This window comes from Gracilinanus agilis, chromosome 4, assembly GCF_016433145.1.
Source record: "Gracilinanus agilis isolate LMUSP501 chromosome 4, AgileGrace, whole genome shotgun sequence".
NCBI classification, from domain to species: domain Eukaryota; kingdom Metazoa; phylum Chordata; class Mammalia; order Didelphimorphia; family Didelphidae; genus Gracilinanus; species Gracilinanus agilis.
In genome coordinates, this window is record NC_058133.1 from 403,627,344 (window position 1) to 403,647,707 (window position 20,364).

Below are 20,364 nucleotides of genomic sequence, written 5' to 3' on the forward strand. Positions count from 1 at the left end.
GAATATAGAAAAGGGAATAATGTGAAGAAAATGTGGAGATAGGCTGGAGCAAGTCTATCAGGTTTTTTAAATGTCAAGGTGGACAGGTTGTATTTCATGTCAGAAGCAATAAGGAATCACTGAAGAGTTTTGGCCTTTCCTGATTCCCTTTATTGTTAGTCCTTCTCCCACCCCAAAATTATTTCATATTTGTTTTATACAACATTTGTACTTATCTATGTAGAGCTTACAGTAGAAATATAAGCTCCTTAAGGTCAGGTATTACTTTGGTTTGCATTTTGGGGTTTTTTATCCCAGCACCTAGCATAGCAGAAAGCACTCAGTGAACACTTGTTGAAAATGAATTCATGATGATGCCTTGAACAGAAATAGGAGGGGGGAAAGAGCTTTGTTTTCAATGTGCTGAGTTTGAAATGTCTATAGGAAAACACAGAAGAGCTAGCTATTAGGTAGTTGGTAACATGGTCTATAGTAGCTAAGGAAGAAGATTTGGGATAAGAATGATAATTGGACTCATAAGAGTTTATGAAATCTCGAGAGGATATATACAAAGAAGAAAGGAAAACCTAAGAAAGAGTCTTCTGTAACATCAAGAATTAGGGGACAGGAGAAGGATGATAATTCTGCAAAGGAGACTGAGAAGGTATAGAGAGAAAGGTAAAAGGAGAACCAGGAAAAACAGTACCCCAAAAGTCAGGGGAAGAACTTAGAGAAACGACAGTTAAATGGGGTAAAAACTGCAGAGAGGTAGAGGACTAGTGAAGTTGTGAAATAGCAACTATGAAATAAGAACTTAAAAAAAACAAAAACAAATAAGTAGAAATGAGAAACCTAAGAAGGGTAGACAAATGGAAATAGCCAAAAAGTGGAAAGAAAACCAGGAAAGTGCTAATGATTAAAAAAGGAATGTTTAATATATATGTATATACATGCACACACACACATACACACATACCTTCATTATAAGCTGGTAGATAACTAAAAAATTCTAAAGCAAAAGGGAATGTTGGGGAGATTAAAAATATTTTCTATTCCAAGTGATCTTAATATTTCATAATATTATGCAAAATTAGCCTAGGAACACATGCACTAAGCTGTAGATACAATTTATGACTTCTAACTAGTTCCTCTCTTACATAATAGACCCTCTTATCAGAGAAGACTGCTGTTCCACAATTCAAGTACTTACATGCTGAGACCTGGATAGGATTTCTACCATAGTAACCATAGTTACTTTACTAATGAAACCCATAACTAGAGCTCATATTTGGAATAGGTCTAGTTCAAGGGACAGAAGAAGGAACAAATAGACTGGAAAGTTGGAAATAATGAACCAAGGGTGGGGGAGAGAAAGGCATATGTATACCAATGAGAGAATTACCAGAAAAGAATACATGAAATAAAACTATGTGTCCAGGGTTATTCTGTAAAACAATCTCTTAAGGAGATTTATAGGCAACTATGTGGTCCATTTCAAGTGTGATGAAAAGGAGAAAAATTTGGAGCAAAGGTACAGGGAGAAATAGGAATACAGTTCAAGCCCAACCCATATAATGCCTTTCTGAGTTCAGGCTTGTTCTAATAAAAGACTGCCAGGATCATATTGCAGAGGCACATATTGTGGAATACTAACACCTTATATAATACACACATTGCCTATAGCTTCAGGCAATTGGGGATGTAATACCTTCTAACTTTTATTCTACTTTTCTCCTACTCTTCTAGCTTTCTATCTCCTATCTTATCTTTACTCATGTTTATACAGTGCATCAATTATATTCTTTTTGTGATACCATAAACTATTGTTGAAACTATAAAAAAAATATGATGGACATATAAAAGAACCAAGAAGACAATGATAATTTAGATGACCAATGCTCAGTGGTTTTCCCAGCTTAGATGTCTAAATATCTTACCTGTACAGAGATGTGCATATTAGGGTAAAAAGCCCCAAGTCCATGGAGAACATCTGGGGTCACTACCATGTTCTACTTACTTCATAAAAAGATATTAAACAAAGATAATAGGCAAACAAGTTTAGAGATAGGTGTGTGGGTTGACACCTTAATATAGTGTAGAGAAGATCCTGAGTTTTTAAAAGCCATGTCAATGGAGTACAAGCTCTGACAGGTCCTACCAAGCTGGAAATTCTACAACTACAGCTCTGGTATTGTCCAAGCCTCAGTTTAGATAGGTTTAGAAGTTTACCATAAGACTAGCTCTGCCCAGGGGATATATTTTTTAGTCACAACAATTCTAGAAAACTACCCACTAAGTTATTCAACCTTTCTCAGTGGAAGGAGAAGAAAATGACGAACCACTATAGTATTATTGCAAAGAAAACCTTAAATGAGGATCACAAAAAGTCATACACAACTAAATTGCCCAAACAACATGATTCAGTCAGTATTTCACATCATGACTTTCATTTTAATGAAAGTATAAAAGATGTAAAAGAGTTGTTTCACCATTCACATTGTTAAAACAATGTGGAGGAAATATTTCTCAGACTAGGACTTATAGCTTTTGACTCAGTCTGTTAATCTGTTAATATGTATATATGTCCTACATTGGTGAAGTGAGTACCATAAGATTATGGAGGAGGGACTGACTCCTTTTTTGTATTTGTATCCCCAAAGCCTAGCATAGTCCCTGGCATATGGTAGTCACTTAATAGTTTTGATTCATTGATTGAAAGGGACTAAATTGGATTTCATGTAGAAAACTGGACAATCTTTTTCAATAATCCTAACTTGTTTAGGGCCACAAAAACTTACCTTTTAAATACTAATAAGGTTCTAGTAATGCTGTATGGCCACAAATCATAAACCATCAAAATCTCAGAAGAATAAAAATTATGAGCAGGCAGAAGGGCCACAAAAAGATGCATAGTGTATATAAGTATGTTATAACTTGTAAGGGAAAAGGAGACATGAATGTCTTCAAGGATGAAGTTTGGTACTCAAGTAATACACAAACAAAAGAAGTCAGAAATGTGACATGTTAAAAGAAGTATCAAACACTCAGTCCTTAAGCAGCATGCCACCTACAACATTTCATAGCTAGACCTGAACTAGATTAAAATGTACTTAGGAAATATTTTATTATAAGATAAACAAAAATATAATAGATTATAATGTTTATGTGGTTCTCCAAATCAAAATGTGGCCCAAAGGGATACAGTTCAGTGGTCCCATTTCTGATTGAGGTTGAACCCACTGCAGTAGAACTTTCATGTTAGCTCACTATTGCTTACTGAAGCAAATCTAAAATTTTTGAGGCAAGCATTTAAGGCTTTTTAGCCCTTAGATTTCTTAACTACTTAAATTACTTCAAAATTTAAAGCAGAGACATTAACGTGGCTATCATGGAGACAATCTATAGCACTCCAGGTACAACTGGAATCATACTAAAATGTAATTGGGAAATGTTAAAACAAAGAAAATATAGTAAAAAATAGGTGGTGTTAACTTGTGGTTTTCTAATTTAGTCAACACTCTAGAGCCTCTACAATAGTTAAACTCAACTATTTGGGCAGGGAGTGGACATAATAGAGAAATGGCCTTGGTAAGGAAAACCTGTTACCACTTCATTTCAGATTTCCCCCCACTATGCCTTTGTCCCTGGTACCTCTCTCTCCTTTTGCCACATTTAGTTATATTTTATTGGTCCTCACCTCTCACTGGTAGCCAAAGTCCTATCCCTTTAGTTTCCAAGACTGTCTCTCACTATTCTCTTACGTTAAATCTTCTGCTTCAAGGAGGTTGCTTTACTACTCATTGTGTTCTTAGCATGTCTATATATTCCCTCCTTATTTTTACCTCTTTGACATGGCACCAACATTTCTCTCTGAATCTTACTAATCTTTCCTGTGATAAAGTCTATTACTGCTTTTTGTGCACATATCTTATTTCCCCAACTAAATTATAATATCTTTAAGAACAGAGAATAGAAGTAGAATGCTACAATGAATAGAAAACTGATTTTGAAGTATGAAGACATCAACTCAAGCATTAATTATGACACATACCAGTTTCAGTCTACTAACTTAAACTCTCAGTTAACCAGCATATTTCAGTGTACCTGGAATGTAGTAGACACTTAATAACTTGTTTGCTGACTGACTCTTACAGCCTCAGATAACTCTCTAAGACTATAAACTGGAAGATAGCTGCTAATCTACATTGATAGTTTTCCTCCACCAATAAAATCACAGATCCCCATTCTCCCTTCACAAAAAGGGCAGAGATACTTCTTTTTGTTCTCATATTTAATTTAGTAGAAATTCAATAAATGCGTTAGATTTTTTAAATCATGTATGTATGTATATAAATATACACATGTATACCAATGAGTATACATGCTAAATGTATTGGTTTAAGATTTTGATTAGAAACATTGTTCAGTGATGGAGGGCTCAGTAAAGATATCATAATTAGGTAGACTTGAAGGACTAGTAGGATTCAGTGAGACAGAACAGTTTCAATTCTATCTGGAGAGATAAAAGTAAAGATCTGGGAATACATAAGACATGTTGAAGGGATACTGAATGGTATGTCAGGCTCCTTGGGATGGAGTTAATATAAGAGAATAACAGGAAATAACTATAGCAACTGGGGTTATCTCCTCCCAATTTGCAGGGCAGTTTAGCCTAGGTTCAAGATATATTGTGAGTCAGCATCCCCTAAAACTATAGCTCATCATTCTCTATTTATGTATTTCACACTCAATAGTCAACAAGAACAGTTCAAAGGCATTTAATGAAATAGCCGTGTAGGAATAATAGTAGCAAAATATTTGCCCCATTAATAAGAGGTGTACTCTTGCACAAATATACACAATATCAATGAGAAGACTGAATACATACAGTGAGCACACATGGAAAAGCTCACATATATAGAACACATGTGGTCAAAGTATATAAATGGAGGACACATACATAAGTATTATGCGGGGCCAAAAAATATGCATGGGGAGGCAACTTACAGCTCTGACACTGCAGTGCTACTGATGTCATTTCAATTCTCATAATGGTGCTTCTGATCTTACAGTTTGTTGCAGGGACCCCCTCCCTGCTAGTCTTGTCATCTCTGCCAGACATTCTAATAAATGTCAAAAGTAGGATTTGAACCCAAGTCTTCTGACTCCAGGTCCCACATTCTTTCCTCTATATGATACAGTCTTTTAATTCAATTCAATAAACATCATTTATTGACCATTATTTCTTATTAAGTACAGCATAACATGGAAAAGTGTTCTAAATCCCTCCTGATTAGAGAAATGCAAATTAAAACAACTCTGAGGTACCATCTCACAACTCACAGATTAGCCAATATTACAACAAAGGAAAGTGATAAATGTTGGAGGGGATGTGGCAAAATTGGAACACTAATACACTGCTGTGGCATTGTGAATTGGTCCAACCATTCTGGAGAGCAATTTGGAACTACGGGTAAAGGACTTTAAATGAATGCCTGCCCTTCGACCCAGCCATACCACTGCTGGGTTTGGACCCCAAAGACATAATAAGGAAAAAGACTTGTACAAAAATATTTATAGCTGCACTCTTTGTGGTGGCAAAGAATTGGAAAATGAGAGAATGTCCTTTGATTGGGGAATGGCTGAATAAATTGTGGTATCTGTTGGTGATGGGATATTATTGTGCTGAAAGGAATAAAGAAATAGAGGAATTCCATGTGAACTGGAACAACCTCCAGGAATTGATGCAGAGTAAAAGGATCAGAACCAGAAGAACATTGTACACAGAGACTGATACACTGTGGCACAATCAAATGTAAGGCTTTTCTACTAGCAGCAATGCAATGACCGAGGACAATCCAGAGGAACTTGTGAGAAAGAATGCTATCCACATCCAAAGAAAGAACTGTCGAACTAGAAATGCATTAGAAAAATATATGCTCAATCACAGTGCAATAGAGATGTGATTAGGGTTTTAATGTTAAAGGTTCACTCTACTGCAAATATGAATAACATAAAAATATGTTTTAAACAATGATATAACCCAGTGTCGGCTTTGAGAGTGGGGGAGAAGAGAGCAGGGGAAGAGGGATTATGAATCCTGTAACCATGGTAAAATATTCTAAATAAAAAAATTTTTTAATTAAGTACAATATAGCATATTTAAGAAGAAATCCACATCAACAAGTCAGAGCAAATTGAGAAGTAGGCATCAAAAAGAATTATTACACTTTAAACCATATCATATGAGGTAATAATTGAAGGAAAGAGTGATGTTAAGTCTGCAAAAGACTAGACTCAGTGATTGAGAGAAAGGCTTAATAGCTAGCTTCAAATATAGGAAGAGTGGTCATATGGACAAGGGATTAAACTTTTCTGCTTGGAAATGAAGCGAAGAACTAGAACCAAGAGAGAAGTTACAGGTTTTTTTGGTTTTGTTTTGTTTTGTTTACTCAATAGTAGTGTATTAAAGTGTACTTTACTGGTGATCAAAGTTGGGTCTATTATAAGCAATATTAATATATGGTGCTAATTGTCATAATAGAGTGAAATGAGAAATACAAATAGTATGTTAAAATATTAGATTGGCTAATTACTAGTCACTTGTGTGACTGAGTCAGATCCTTTATTTCTCTAGCCCTCCCTCAATTCCCATATGTATAAAATAATGGAATTGGACTAAATAATCATTAGGGTTTTGTCCAGCACTAGAATACTATGATCTATAACTTCTGAGGTCCATTCTAATTTCTATACCTGTAGTTTCTATATATGAGATGACAAAAGTGATATATTAGGAATCAATCTGGGGATGGAGAGCAATATGGAGTAGAGAGTGGGGAAGACAAAATAGACCTATAAATAGTCGAGGTATAGGGCATAAGTTAAGGGCATAAACTAAGATGAATGTGGAACTAAAAGAAAGGGACATTTTAAAGGAGGCAAAAGTAATAAAGAAATTAAAACTGAGCTCAAATCTTCAAGCTTGAATAATTTGGTAGAATTGTGGAAAAACAAGCAAGAAGTTTATATAATAGGCTTACATGTGTGTATTATCAAGCTACTCACATGCTAAAATCCTTCTTTTGGTCCCTCTCTCTCTTTGAGATCTTTGTCCATTCCAAATGAATAACAGTTCATTCATTGCAGGTGCCATAATCATTTTCAGGTAAACTTTTGGTAAAAAATACTGATGATTTATCAGGACTAGAATTTTACCTACATACTCCAAGGCAGATTAAATTAATCTAATGAGTCTAGATCTGGCTTATCTGTGCAGATAAAATAATATTTCTTGAAAAATATGTTTATAATTTATTATCAGCTAATCTGTCATATTCTAGAATTTGTTTTCCTTGAAGTTTAGGAAACCAGATAATTTTTCACAAACTTGCTCACTTAAAGTGAAGAAGGAATGTATCTGAACCAAAACAAAAACTCAATAGACAAGTAAGTCACATTCACTTGGTGCAATGGAGGAAAAAATGAGGGCCAGACATTTATGATCCAGATAATATAACACTAATCATTAAAAATGCTTAATACTACTTGATCTAGATACTCAAACATTGCCTAATTTCAAAGTAAGGACTTTGGGATCTTTCTGTTTTGATGAATTCCAAAATCTTTGGACAAAAAAACAATGCTTAAAGAGAAAAAAAGAAAAGACTAACCCTTTTTCCTATTGTTGCAGAACACAGAACATAGAAACTGATAAGGCTTCTAATTCTTTGCAATTAAAGTAACAGTGGAGCTTAAAATAAAAAGCTAGAAATTCTATTCCTGGAGTCTCCTCAGAAGACCTCATTTGGTAGTAAGGTTTTCCCCCCATTTCTACTCTAATGGTAATGAAGTGAGAAGAAGATTGATATAACCTGGTCTTTTAGATACTGTGGCATAAGATCCTGTAGCAATGCCTCATTAAAAAAGATTGTTACTACTAACATGTATGAGTTACCAAGCAAAAAGAACTACAGGGGATTGCAGATAGCAAAGCTTTGTTTTTGCCTTTGAGGCTATTATGATACAAAAGATTAGATAAGGCAGCAAATGTTACAATTACATATATGTAAGGTTACTGACAGATACATAATTTGTATTTACTGAGCAGGAGTTAAATGTGTATCAAGGAAAGCACAATGACAATAATAATAACACATTTATAGAATATTTTAGTTTCTCATTGGAGAAGATGAATTTTAAATTGTGCCTAAAGGATTTATTTGTATGTGGAAAATATGTGGAAAGTAGTGCCCAGCACTAGAGTACAGATGGATAACCTCCATTAAAAGAATTTTTTTTTTCATCTAGAATAGTGGGCAAAGGGACCGAGAAAGAGATGAAAGTTATTAGACACAATAAAACGAAGTAGTAGAATACACATTAAAGCCATGAATAAAGACAAAAGGATGTGACTTAAGGAAATTAGAAGTTAGTGATGAAAAAACTGATATGTTTGAAGATTTAATTAAGGAACATGTTTAGTGACATCATTCAATGTTAACTAAAGATAGCCAACAGTAAAGGCATTCCTTTGGGGCTACAAAGGAGTACAAGGAAGAAAGGAAGAAGAATCAATACTTTGCATACACATAATGCTTTAAAGGTTACAAAGCCCTTTCTTTACAAACTTCTGTAGCTGGTAGTGCATATATTATTATTCCTATTTACAAATGAGAAAATCAATGTCTACATATAGGCTAAGTGATTTGCATAATAGAAAATGAAGGAGTTGGTCCTATAACCCAGGTCTTTGGAGATTCAGAGCTCTTTCTACCATTCAATTTAGAGATAAAATGCAATTAAACAAGCTCTCATATGAAATTTACCTCTTAATAGTCGATGTTTAAAATTAAGAATCAGGACAGACAAATGACTACAAAACAAAACCACATAAAACTACAAAAAATAAGGCAATAGTCTAGTACAGTAGAAAGAACACTGGCTTTGGAATTAGAGGGCCTGTGTTCAAATTTTGCCTCTGATATTTACTTTCTGAGTGACGTTAGGAGAATCAGTTAACCTCCCTAGGCCTCAGTTTTCACAACTGTAAAATGAAAGCATTGTCCTATATGAGATTTGAGTTCCTTTTAGTAATTGATAATCATTGATTAAACCCTTATTATGTGGCAGGCAGGATGCTAAGTGTTAGAAATTCAAAGAAAGGTGAAAACAGTCCTTAGCCCCAAGGAGGGAATATTCTAGTTGGAGACACAAGATAGAGGTTGGATCTATGATGTCACAGGAAACTTCTAATGAGAAATTTTTAAAAGAATAGTGACTTGGTTAGGGTCAAAAGCAGGATTTAAATGTTTATATTTTTTTACAATTACAGTAATATAATAGCAATGCAATGATCCAGGACAATCATGAGGGTCTTATGAGAAAGAATGCTATCCACATCCAGAGAAAGAACTGTGGGAGTAGAAACACAGAAGAAAAAGACATGATCTATCACATGGTTCTATGGGTATATGATTGAGGGTTTTTGTTTTAAAAGATCACCCTATTACAAATATGAATAATATCTAAATAGGTATTGAACAATAATATATGTATGACCCAGTGGAATTGCTTGTCAGCTCCTAGAGAGGGAAGGGAAGAGGAGAGGGAAAGAAAATGAATCATGTAACCATAGAAAAATATTCTAAATAAATAAATAACAATTACATGTAATAACAATTTTTGACATTCTTTTTTTGTTTCAATGTTGGATTTAAAAATCAGAGTACTGAACTATTTCTAGCCCATTCAGTAAGCTGCTTCCTGGCCCCACCTTGTTCAGTCTCCTAAAACCCCCAGCCTCAAAAGTTTCCCAGTACAGTCTTTCTTATCTTCCCCTGACAGGCCTAAAATCAACTTCCAGGCAAGAAAGTTCCCAAGACATAAATATTTTCCTCATCTCCCGTTGATAGTTGCCAGAGGCTTTCTGACCCCTGACCCTAACACCCCACTTTTTCCCCTTTGATGGATGTTTGCCAGATGCTTCCTGACCCCTTTGTCCAGAAACCTTATAAAAACCCTTGGCTAACATATCCAAGGGGTCGGTTCAGGCTCGCCTCTCTGCCTAGTGACCCTAGCTATTATTGCTAGTAAAGAATGAGCCTCTTCTTGCATATTGCATTGTCAGTGTGATTCTTCCTCCGGCCACAGACCTGGGTTAGGTATTAAAATTTGGGTACAACATCATATTCTCTCCCTCTCTCTCCTATCCCTTCTTCCTTGAGAAAGCAAACAATTTAATATAGAATATACATTTGTAGGCATGCAAACTATATTTCCATATTAGTCCTGTTGCAAAAGAAAACACAGATCAAAACAAAAATAAACCCAAGGAAAAAAAGTTTTTTAAAAAAGCATGCTTTGATATGCATTCAGATTCCATCAGTTCTTTCTCTGCAGGTAGACAACATTTTTTATCATAAGTCCTTCAGAATTATCTTAAATCATTGTATTGCTGAAAATAGCTAGGTCATTCACATTTGACCATTGTACAATATTGCAGTTATGATATACAATGTTCCCCTGGTTCTGATTACTTCACTTTGTATTAGCTTTTACAAATATCATCAGGTTTTTCTGAAACCATCCCGCTTGTTATTTCTTATAGCACAAAACTATTCCATCACAATTAAAAGCCACAATTTGTTCAGCCATTCTTTCCAGAATGGCTAGGTGAGTTCATAACTCCAATAGTGCACTACTGTCCCAATTTTTCCAGATCCCCTCCAACATAATATGCCAAAGGCAGAGTTTGAACCTGAGTCTGAGGCCAGCTCTTTACCTACCCCAGCATGTAGACAATTATATACATACAGGATACATTTAGAGAAGATGGAAGGTAACTTTCAAGAGGATGGTGGTAGTAGCTGAGGAGATTGGAAAAGGCCTCCTGCAGAAAGTGACAATTGTGTAGAGCAGAAGGCAGAGATGGCAAACCTTTAGAGATTGAGTGCCCAAATGCAACCCTCTTCCCACATGTGATCCTCACCCTTATCCCAGATAGGAGAGGGAGGAAGTGCTCCCATTGGACTGCTGGGCAGAGGGGTGGGTGATGAGAGAAATTTCTTCAGGTGCCCAAGAAAGGGAGGCAGTCCCCTCCAACACCAATATGGGCCTAGGAGAAAACCAAAGGAACTAAAAGGTAAAAGTGAGGAGACAGCAAAATTCAAGCATGAGAGGACAGCCAGTATAAAGATATTCCTGTGACAGAAAGAACAAATAGGTTCATATGCCTGGTTCTTGGAGGGAATCAAAGTTCATGGAGGGAAGTAAACTATAAAAAGACTAAAAGGAAAGGAGAATCCAAATTGTAAAGATCTTTAAATGACAAATCGATGGATTTATATTTTATCCTAAAGGGAGACATTTGAGTTTGTTGAATAGGGGGTGAGTGATGCAAGGAGACCTGCTTTGTAGGAAAATCATTTTGGCAAGCTGTATTTAGAATGGATTGAAGCAGGGTATGACCTTAAATTGGGTATCCAAACAGAAAGCTATTGAATGAATTAAGCCAAGAAAGAGGTGATGAAGACCTAAACTAAGATATTAGCTTGTGGGTGGAGAAAAGATATTATAGGGGAGATATGAAAATTTTGTGAATGACAAGATTTGGCAACTTGGGGGTGGCAGTGAAGAGATAAAGATGACAGAGAACCTAAATGACTAGAAGGATAGCCCTTCTGTTCTAGCTATAGATCTGGGACCCTATAAACTAGTTACAGAGGCAGCTGTGGCTCAGAGGTTAAGAGTATTAGTTCTGGTGTGAGGAAGACCCAAGTTCCAATCCAGCCTCAGATACTTTCTGACAGTGTGACTCTGGACAAGTCACTTAACCTCTGATTGCCTGACAAAAGGATCCACTGGAGAAGGAAATGGCAAACCAAAGCCCCAGGTGATAGCTATCTATGGGGGGTCACAAAGAGTCCGATTATACTGAATAACAATAAAACTAGGTAAAGTACTTAATAAATATCTATTGTATAATAGCTGTCACTTCTATGGTGATTATATGTAAATACATGTATGTATGTATGTATGTATGTAAGTATATGCATATATTATTTTTTTTATTTATAAAACCTTATTTGATTCTCCAAACAACGCTGTGAAATAGACGCTATTATTAGTATTTCTCCCATTTAACAGAAGAGGAAACACTCTTAAAGAAGGTAAGTGACCCAAGGTCAAACTGCTAGTATGGTGGAATGTGAATCCAGATCTCCACAACAGCTACCTTAAGGTATGGTAAACGAAAGCCTTCTAGGCCAGCATCCCTGAAGGAGTGGAGAGACATAAAGGGAGATAAAGAAAGCATGAAAACGTAAAGAAAAATGCTGATAGCACCCTCCCCCTGCCATGGTCTATGGTCTCCCAGTTCCAGTTTCCCCCAATTGCATAATTTATGCTCAAAAGCGACCTCAAAATAGGAAATTGCTTTTTTGGTGGAGTGGTGCCAGAGGAAAAAATGAGTTCTTGACCCACCTTTGTCAGAAACTGGCTGTGGGACTTTAGAACAGAAAACAATTCTCTCTCCTTCACCCCGACCCCAGTTAGACTGCCTGAAATGCGAACTTGGCAGTCCAAAGGCTGCAGCTCTGCACCAGGTGCTGACACCGGGCGCTACGACCACTAGCAGACCCGATACTAATTGGGTTAAAGTGCGAAAGTGGGGCTCTCTTTCCCAACTTAAGATGCTCCGCCCTACGCGACAGAAAGGTTCCGTTCTACCAATGTGTGGCCGTGGCCTCAGCCCTGGCCTCACCACCCTCACCACCCCCGCGGCTGGCGTCACCCCAGCTCGTCCTCCCCCGCCCCCTTCGGGGCGTCCCACCCCCTGACCCCTCACCATGTGCATCGCCCTTTCCATCCATGCCTCCCTCTCCTCCGCCGACACGGACATTCCCCGGGCTGCCAGCGCCGCCGCCGTGGTAGTATCATCCATCCCGCTCCAGCAGCCGGAGACAGTCAGACCGAAAGGAAGGAGAGAGCAAAAGCAGGCAGAAGAGCACGGGCGGCGGAACGCCGGAGCCCCGCAGCTGCTGTTTCCGGGGGGGCCGCCGGATGGTGGGCACACCGGGGATCGAATTCGGGACGGACGCGGCTTTCCGGCCCGAGGCAGCCGCATCAGCGGCGGCGGTGGCAGTACCCGGGAGGGCCTCCAGGACGGCTCAGTCGGGTCTCCACGCCCCCTTCCCTCTCCGGTGACAGTCGAGCCGGAGTCTGGTGGCAGTGATTTTCCCCAGAAGGACCCAGGGAAGGGCCGAAGGCGACTGGGTACCTAGCCTTCGGAACAGACGGGCCAGACGCGTTCACTCTAGAAACCGTTCCCTTCCCCCACGCCCCCTTTTCCATCTCCCTGCCGACCCACCCCGGGGCTCGAGGGCCCCCAGCCCGCTGTCCCCGGGACCGGAAGATGCTGAAGTCCGTGTGGAATTTTCTGAAACGTCACAAGAAGAAATGCTTGTTCCTGGGCACGTTCCTCGGAGGTGGGTGCCGGCTCGAGTTGGAGAATGCTGGGGGCGGAGGAACCTGCGCTCTCTCACCCTATGCCCTGTCCTGCTGTCCGCTCAGTCTCTAGTGCTTGCTCAGCCTTTCTCTCCGTGGCTAGGATCTGGGTGGGGGTTGAGGGGGAATACCCCGGGATTTGTTTTCTCCTCTATGGCTTCTTAGAGTATAAGAGCTAGAAGGCCCCTGAGAGATCCAACGCCCTCATTTGACAGATGAGGAACCTGAGTCTCAGAGAGTTGAAGTGACTTACCAAAGTAATTTTACCTAAACCGCGGTTGGGTCTTTTTTCCCCTGCCACATACCTTGCTAGGAAAAATCGCCTCTGGATTCCATCTACTGTTGCCCTACTGGAGTGACCGTTGCCAGCAATTCAATTGCTACACCCAGAACTTTGCATTGATTGCTTCTTTACTAGGTGTTTTATAAAACTTAACAGATTACACAAAGTCTGTGTCTGTCTCTCTTTACTCTCTTTCCCCTGTTTCCCTTCCTTCTCTCCCCTCAATCTTCTCTCTTCTCTCTCTCCGTCTTCCCTTTTCCTCTCTTCCTACATTTGCCTCTCTTGCCCCTCTCTCCTTTCTCATCCCCCTCCCCTTTAAACTATATATAGTGTTTGAACGTACAGCTAGATATATTGAAGGGCTGAAGTACTTTTTTAAATCGATCATTTAGTTCTTGTATTAAGTCTAGTAAGAACTATAATCCTTAAAGTATAACCTAGAAGGACAATTGAGAGATTCACCAATCTTCCTTAAGCCCAAGAAATGCAGTTCCATTCTGCTTGGATTCTGCACTGGAGTCATAAGGGTAGATTAAAACAAACAAAAAAACAAAAAAACCGCTGAGGGGCTCTTCCTATTATCCTATAGCCATAATGACTACAATTTACAGGCGCCCAGGGAGAAAAAATGTTGAAATGTATAAGTAGGAAATGGAGTCTTATAAGCATGGGGTTTTGATAGTCTTATCCTTAAATATATGCATTAGGTTATATAAAAAAATATGTGCACTGGATACAAAATTTCTTACAAATCAAGGAAAGAATTTCCAAAAAAAGTTTGATCCATCTCTTTTATTTTGATTATGGTTTTCCCTGCAAAACCATTGATAAATATTAACACGTTCTAGTCATCAATAATTCAGAGTTGTGGCTAATTTTGTGTTTTAATCCTAAAAGCTTGAAACCAAATCCTAATTGTTGATAGAAGTGTAGTTCTGTTTGAGGTTGTGAGTAGGTTGGGTTTTCCCCCCGTGTTTGGAAGTCTTAAATTCTACATTTAAATGTTTTCATCTAAACTGCACAGATGGCACTCAATACTCCATTATTTAATTATATTGAATGTTTAGCTTAGAGAAGTGTTAGTGAGAATTTGATAAAGATCTGATATTTGAAGGATTGTTATTTGGAAAGAGAGTAAGCTGCTTTTGCCTTGGTTTTAGAGGGCAGAACTAGGAACAATAAGTAGAAGGTACTGAGACACAAACTTCAGCTAAATGTAAGGCAAAACTTACAAAAATTAGAGCTGTACCCTTGAAAGGAAGAAGGAAGAAAGGGGGGAAAAAGCTACATGGCTCAGGGAATAGTCAGGAAGAATATAATTCAAATTTGGCTTCAAATACTTAACTAGCTGTGTGATGACAGGCAAGTTCAGACAAGTCACTTTAACCCCTGATTGTCTTAATCTGTCTCATCTGTAAAAATGGGAATAATAGTACATAGGATTATTGTGAGAATAAAATGAGATAATATGTAAAGTGCTTTTCAAACCTTAAAGCTATTATATAAATTCTACCATTATCAATACCTAATAGCCTGTGATTAGGTAGCACTTTAAGGCTTAGAAAATAATTTCTACACATTGATATATTTTTATCTCTGTTTTAAAGATGAGAAAGTTGAGGCTCAGAGAAATCAACTGATTTGATTTGCCTGTAGTCAGATAACCAATAAATGTCAGAAGGGGATTTGAAACTGGGTTTCTTTTGACTTCAAGATTAGGTTAACTTGAAGAAACCAAGGATTTCTTACATAATGACAAAAGTATAAATACAGAATTTTATTGAATTCTTGTTGATGTGTAAGGAAGTTAAAAACTTAATGCAACAGTTCAGGAAGGAACTTTTCCTTTGATTTCCCTCTTACAAATGAAAAGAGAAGATTGAAAAAAAGCTTAAAGGTATGTAGGGAACTTATTTCTTGGTCCCTTTTTCTGTTTGATCATAGTTCAAGGAGCAACATAGATAAGAAAGATAAGAGCTTTGTGCTGTACCTTGTAGCTATAGATAAATGCAAATGGAATGCAAGAAAAATAATTAGAATAGGAAGAGAAATTACTTTATGGTCCTACATTAAGAAAACTAACTTTTTCCTTTCTTTTTTACAAAACTGTATTTAGACAAGAAAAGGAAGGCAGTGCAGGATAACAATAAACATTTGCCTAAACCACACCAACCCTCTGGAAAATTAAGGGTAAAGCATACATTGATTTAGATATCAAGCCCAAGGATTTGATTCAAAAAAGTATGAAGATAGAAGTCACTAAAACTATAGGTCTCTCTAATATGGGAAATATCATGTCTATTGGTTACTTAAATGACTATGTTTGCTTGGCAGATACTTGAAAGGGAAGGCTGGCTGGCTTCTAATAAGATTAAAGTACATGTTACAAAAAAGTGGGCCACCCGTTATAGTATATCCTGTTTGTTTATTGACCACTACAAAAAAAATAGTAGATAGATTTAATTTTATGGTTCTATATTCTTTTTATGAGTGATTCCTTTAGGAATATAAAGTGAGGAACAAGCAAATCATTCAAGAACTCTTCTTTCCTATTCCTCATCTCAAAAGTCATCCTTTTTTTCCCATTATTCCAGTCTCTGATGAGAAGGTAGGCCCATCTCCATGTCAAAACCAGCCCACTTTGTTATATTCTTGATCCTACCCTTTAAGAAATTCCACAATAATCCTCCCAACCCATATCTTCAGTTTCTTCTCTTCTGTTTCTTAGAATCAATAACATCCATCTAAGCTCAGCACCAGTGCTACCTGCTATGGAAGCTTTTTTCCAGTCTCTCATGTATTGCTTTCTTCTCCAGCAGGGAATATAAGGTCCTTAAGGGGCAGATAGCATTTCTTTTTGGTCTTTCTATCTCTAGTACCTGTTAAAGTGTCAGGCACACAGTAGGTTCTTAATTTTTAAATGTATTGATCTTGGGGCAACTAGGTAGCACAGTGGATAGAGCTCCAAGCCTGTGAGGAGAGGACTTGGATTCAAATCTGACATTAGATACTTTCTAACTGTGTCTCCATGGACAAGTCACTTAACCTCATTTGCTTAGCCCTTACTGTTCTTCTGCCTTAGAGCCAATACTTAGTATCAATTCTAAGACAGAAGATAAGGGTTATATTTTATTTAAAAGGAAGTCACTTAACCCCAGTTGCCTGCCCCTTGTCCCTTTTTTTGTCTTAGAATTGATAATAAGAGGGCAGCTAGGTGGCAGAGTGGATAGAGTGCCAGGCCTAGAGCCAGGAGGTTTGGGGTTCATATCTATCCTCAGACACTTTCCTAGCTGTGTGATCCTGGGCAAGTCACTTAACTCCAATTGCCTAGCTAGACTGTATCACTTTTCTGCCTTGTATACTTAGTATCCATTCTAAGATAGAAGATATATATATATTTTTAAAGGAATTGATACTAAGAAGGCAGGGGTTTAAAAAAAATATTGGATATTATTTTTATCTTCCCTGTGTTATTTAGTTTCATAAAATTCAAGACAATAGTTTTGTCTTTTGTATAAAAAGAACATTTCATCCTTAATCTTTCATAGATAGAGATTCATAACTGGATAAATTAGGTTTTTTTTAAACATTGTGAGAAACAGTCTGATACCATAATTAGTTCATTTAAAAAAACTATTTTAGGAGTATATATCCTTGGGAAATATGGACAAAAGAAGATCAGAGAAATACAAGAGAAGGAAGCTGCTGAATATATTGCCCAAGCAAGAAGACAATATCATTTTGAAAGTAATCAGAGAACTTGCAATATGACAGGTAAGACAAAAGCATATTTCTATATATGTGAAATTATTGCATGTGTATACTTTGTGTGTTTGTACACCTCAAATATGCATGTACATATACATAACTGTGTATGTTTGTGTGTGTGTGCCTTTGTGTGGAAAACAAACTGAGGCTGAGGATTATTTTGATTTGTGGGGTTTCTTTGTAATGAATAGAGAGCTAGCACAGAAGTAAGAACTTCTGAAGTCCAGCTGATAATATATACTGGATATGTGACCCAGAACAAGTCATTTAATATCTCTGCTCCAGGCCAGAGGTGTCAAACTCAAATGAATCCTTACAAGTAAAATATTAATTTGGAAAACTCAAATTTATGTCATGTTGTATTTTTACTTATTTTGTTAAACATTTCCCAACTACATTTTAATCTGGTTGAAACAGGATTGTTAGCTTTAAGTTTGACACTCTGGGCTCATGTTGGTGAACCTTTTGCACGTGTGCTGGAGGGGCTGCTCCCTTCCCCCTCTCCACATGCCCCTGAGGACATTTCTCACATGACCCACCCCTCCACTCAATTGCCCAAAGGGGAGCTCACATGCAGTGTGAGAGCTACAGTTTGGCCACTCAGTCTCTAAAAGGTTTGCCATCACTGCTCTAGGCTGTAAACTATTCTCTAAGACATGTAAGATTTAAATTAATATCAATAACCCCAAGTATTAATTTTATAAAATTTATTAATAATCACTTGAAGTAGGGGGAATTTGGGGGGTGAAGGGGAAAGTGGGAGCATGAATCATGTAATCATGTTAAAAATGAATATTAATAAATGTTTAAAAGTTTTAAAAAAATCACTTGAAGTAGAAGAAATTTTAAAAAAAAAAGAAACAGAAGTATAAAACCTAATTATCTAACTAAAGTAAGACCACCTATGTAAATTCTCCTGCTTGGTTCAAAACCTGCTTCAGCAGCCACAATCAAGGGAATTGGGGGGAGAGGGATCGTTAAACCAAAATATATCCTCCTTACGTTAGCACATAATGTAAACACGTAACATGAGGACGCAAATGGGATGCTGGGTAAGATAGTTCTGGGGAACAAATTCTATCTACACAGACAGTAATTTTTTAGAAAGTTCTGGGCCTGTATTAGAGGAGGAAGTTTGCTAAACTAGTGAAATCACAAGTCTAGGACCTGCTTTTATCCCTAAGTATGCTTAGCACACTGTACCTTTCACATACTATTTAATATAAATGTCTGTTGATTTGAAATGACTAGCCTACCTAAGTGAGAGAGGAAGCCCCTCACTATTAGATTGACTAGCAATTAATCAGTTCTTTTGGTCACAGCACCTCATAGACTTGTGGTGGATAAGAGTTATAATCTACATTAGTGGAAAGAGTACCCATACTGATGGAATAATAGTTCTTTTGATAAATTAATTTCAGAGAACAGTGTTTCAATAAAATATGCTAGGGCTACATGTTAAAAAATGATAACAGGAGTTTAATGGAAAAATTAAAAATATAATTGTATAAATTATTAATAAGAATATATAACTTTTTATTATTTGAGAATTGTAGACCTTTTAGTTTAGCAAAGTGCCTTCCCTGAAATAGGTACCCAGTATGTGTTTGATAATTTTAATACCTGTAGCTAGAGAAATTTGGATAAGTATGATAATATACTTTAATGATAACAAATTCTCCTAGCAGTTTATCTGATGATTATAAGAGCTAGTCTTCCCCCTGCTGTTGTCACTTGGGATTTTTCCTGTTACTTCTTTGTCAGATAGCTCCCATATTTTTCACCTTTTCTAAGTCTAGGGTGGATGCCTAGTAACAAGAGCTCCTGTTTGTGCAATACTCCTCTAGGCTATGGGGAAAATATAAAAGTTGAATGAGTATCCTGCCCAGGGGTGACTTTTCAACTCATAGTCCCATTTCCTTATACCAGTTCCTAGGCCCATCTTATTCTTGCTTCTAGGTCATGGAATTAAGGAGAAGCTGAAATATTTATTATGTGGATATGAAATCCTAGTTGGAAACAACAGGTGATAGCAGTGGGAATGGAAGAGAAGAAATAAAGTAACTCAGAAACAGGAATAAGACATGTCCCTGTGTATTTAGTTAGGGATTCAGATATTGACAGAAGGCCTGGTTCCCTCTCACCCCATCTGATTTTCCTTACCCTCAAAGGATTCCTTTGCCTCCTTCCCTTTTTCCTCCTTGACCCATTTCCACAACACTACTCACAAAATTCCTGTCTGCCACCATCCACAAATGTCTGTTCCTCTTAATATACCAGTTCTCTCCCTGAGATTTTGAAAGCCAGCACAAGCAATACCATGCCAAATGGAAGCTGGGCGAATTCTTGTTCTTAATATTGATGGGCAAAGAAAAGCTCTTCCTCTCCTGGTAGATGAAAAAATCTGATAGAAAAGGTTCTTTACATTGCAAGATGGTATTCTAAATGTATTTTCCTATGGAAACAATGTTACACTGAGGGGCTACATTCTACTGAAGTATAGAGTTGTGTATAGTACAATACTTCAAAAGTAGGCTAAATTGGGTGTTTACAAATAAACATAATATCATATTTGGGGAAATGTTAGTATTGAGGTCTGAAGAACTATAACATGAACTTTGAGAATATAACCTGTTTATAATAATGGGATTATACTAGAAAAATGTTAACACAAAATTAATTTGTAAACTCCTTGAAAGGACCCTTATAATGGGTTATATAGTAAGCCTAGCTTTAAGAAGAAAGCTTAGGTCAGAATTATCTTAACTGTGAGAAGACAGTAACTAAAATCATAGCTCTATAACTGCCTGGTACCTCAAAGACCATAT

At 37.2% G+C, this 20,364-nt stretch overlaps 2 protein-coding genes across 2 annotated transcripts in view; one reads left to right on the plus strand and one right to left on the minus strand.

Annotated features, from left to right (window-relative positions):
- ADAT2 (adenosine deaminase tRNA specific 2) overlaps positions 1-13,132 on the minus strand; it is a 29,844-nt gene extending 16,712 nt beyond the window's left edge. Inside the window, exon 1 of the mRNA XM_044671573.1 lies at positions 12,827-13,132. Within this exon, the coding sequence (XP_044527508.1) occupies positions 12,827-13,105 (279 nt within the window). The 5' untranslated portion in view covers positions 13,106-13,132. The remainder of the gene's footprint in view (positions 1-12,826) is intronic.
- A 246-nt stretch (positions 13,133-13,378) lies between these two features.
- Positions 13,379-20,364, plus strand: part of PEX3 (peroxisomal biogenesis factor 3) — a 59,535-nt gene continuing 52,549 nt past the window's right edge. Inside the window, exons 1-2 of the mRNA XM_044671572.1 lie at positions 13,379-13,466; positions 17,411-17,542. Of these exons, the coding sequence (XP_044527507.1) occupies positions 13,394-13,466; positions 17,411-17,542 (205 nt within the window). The 5' untranslated portion in view covers positions 13,379-13,393. The remainder of the gene's footprint in view (positions 13,467-17,410; positions 17,543-20,364) is intronic.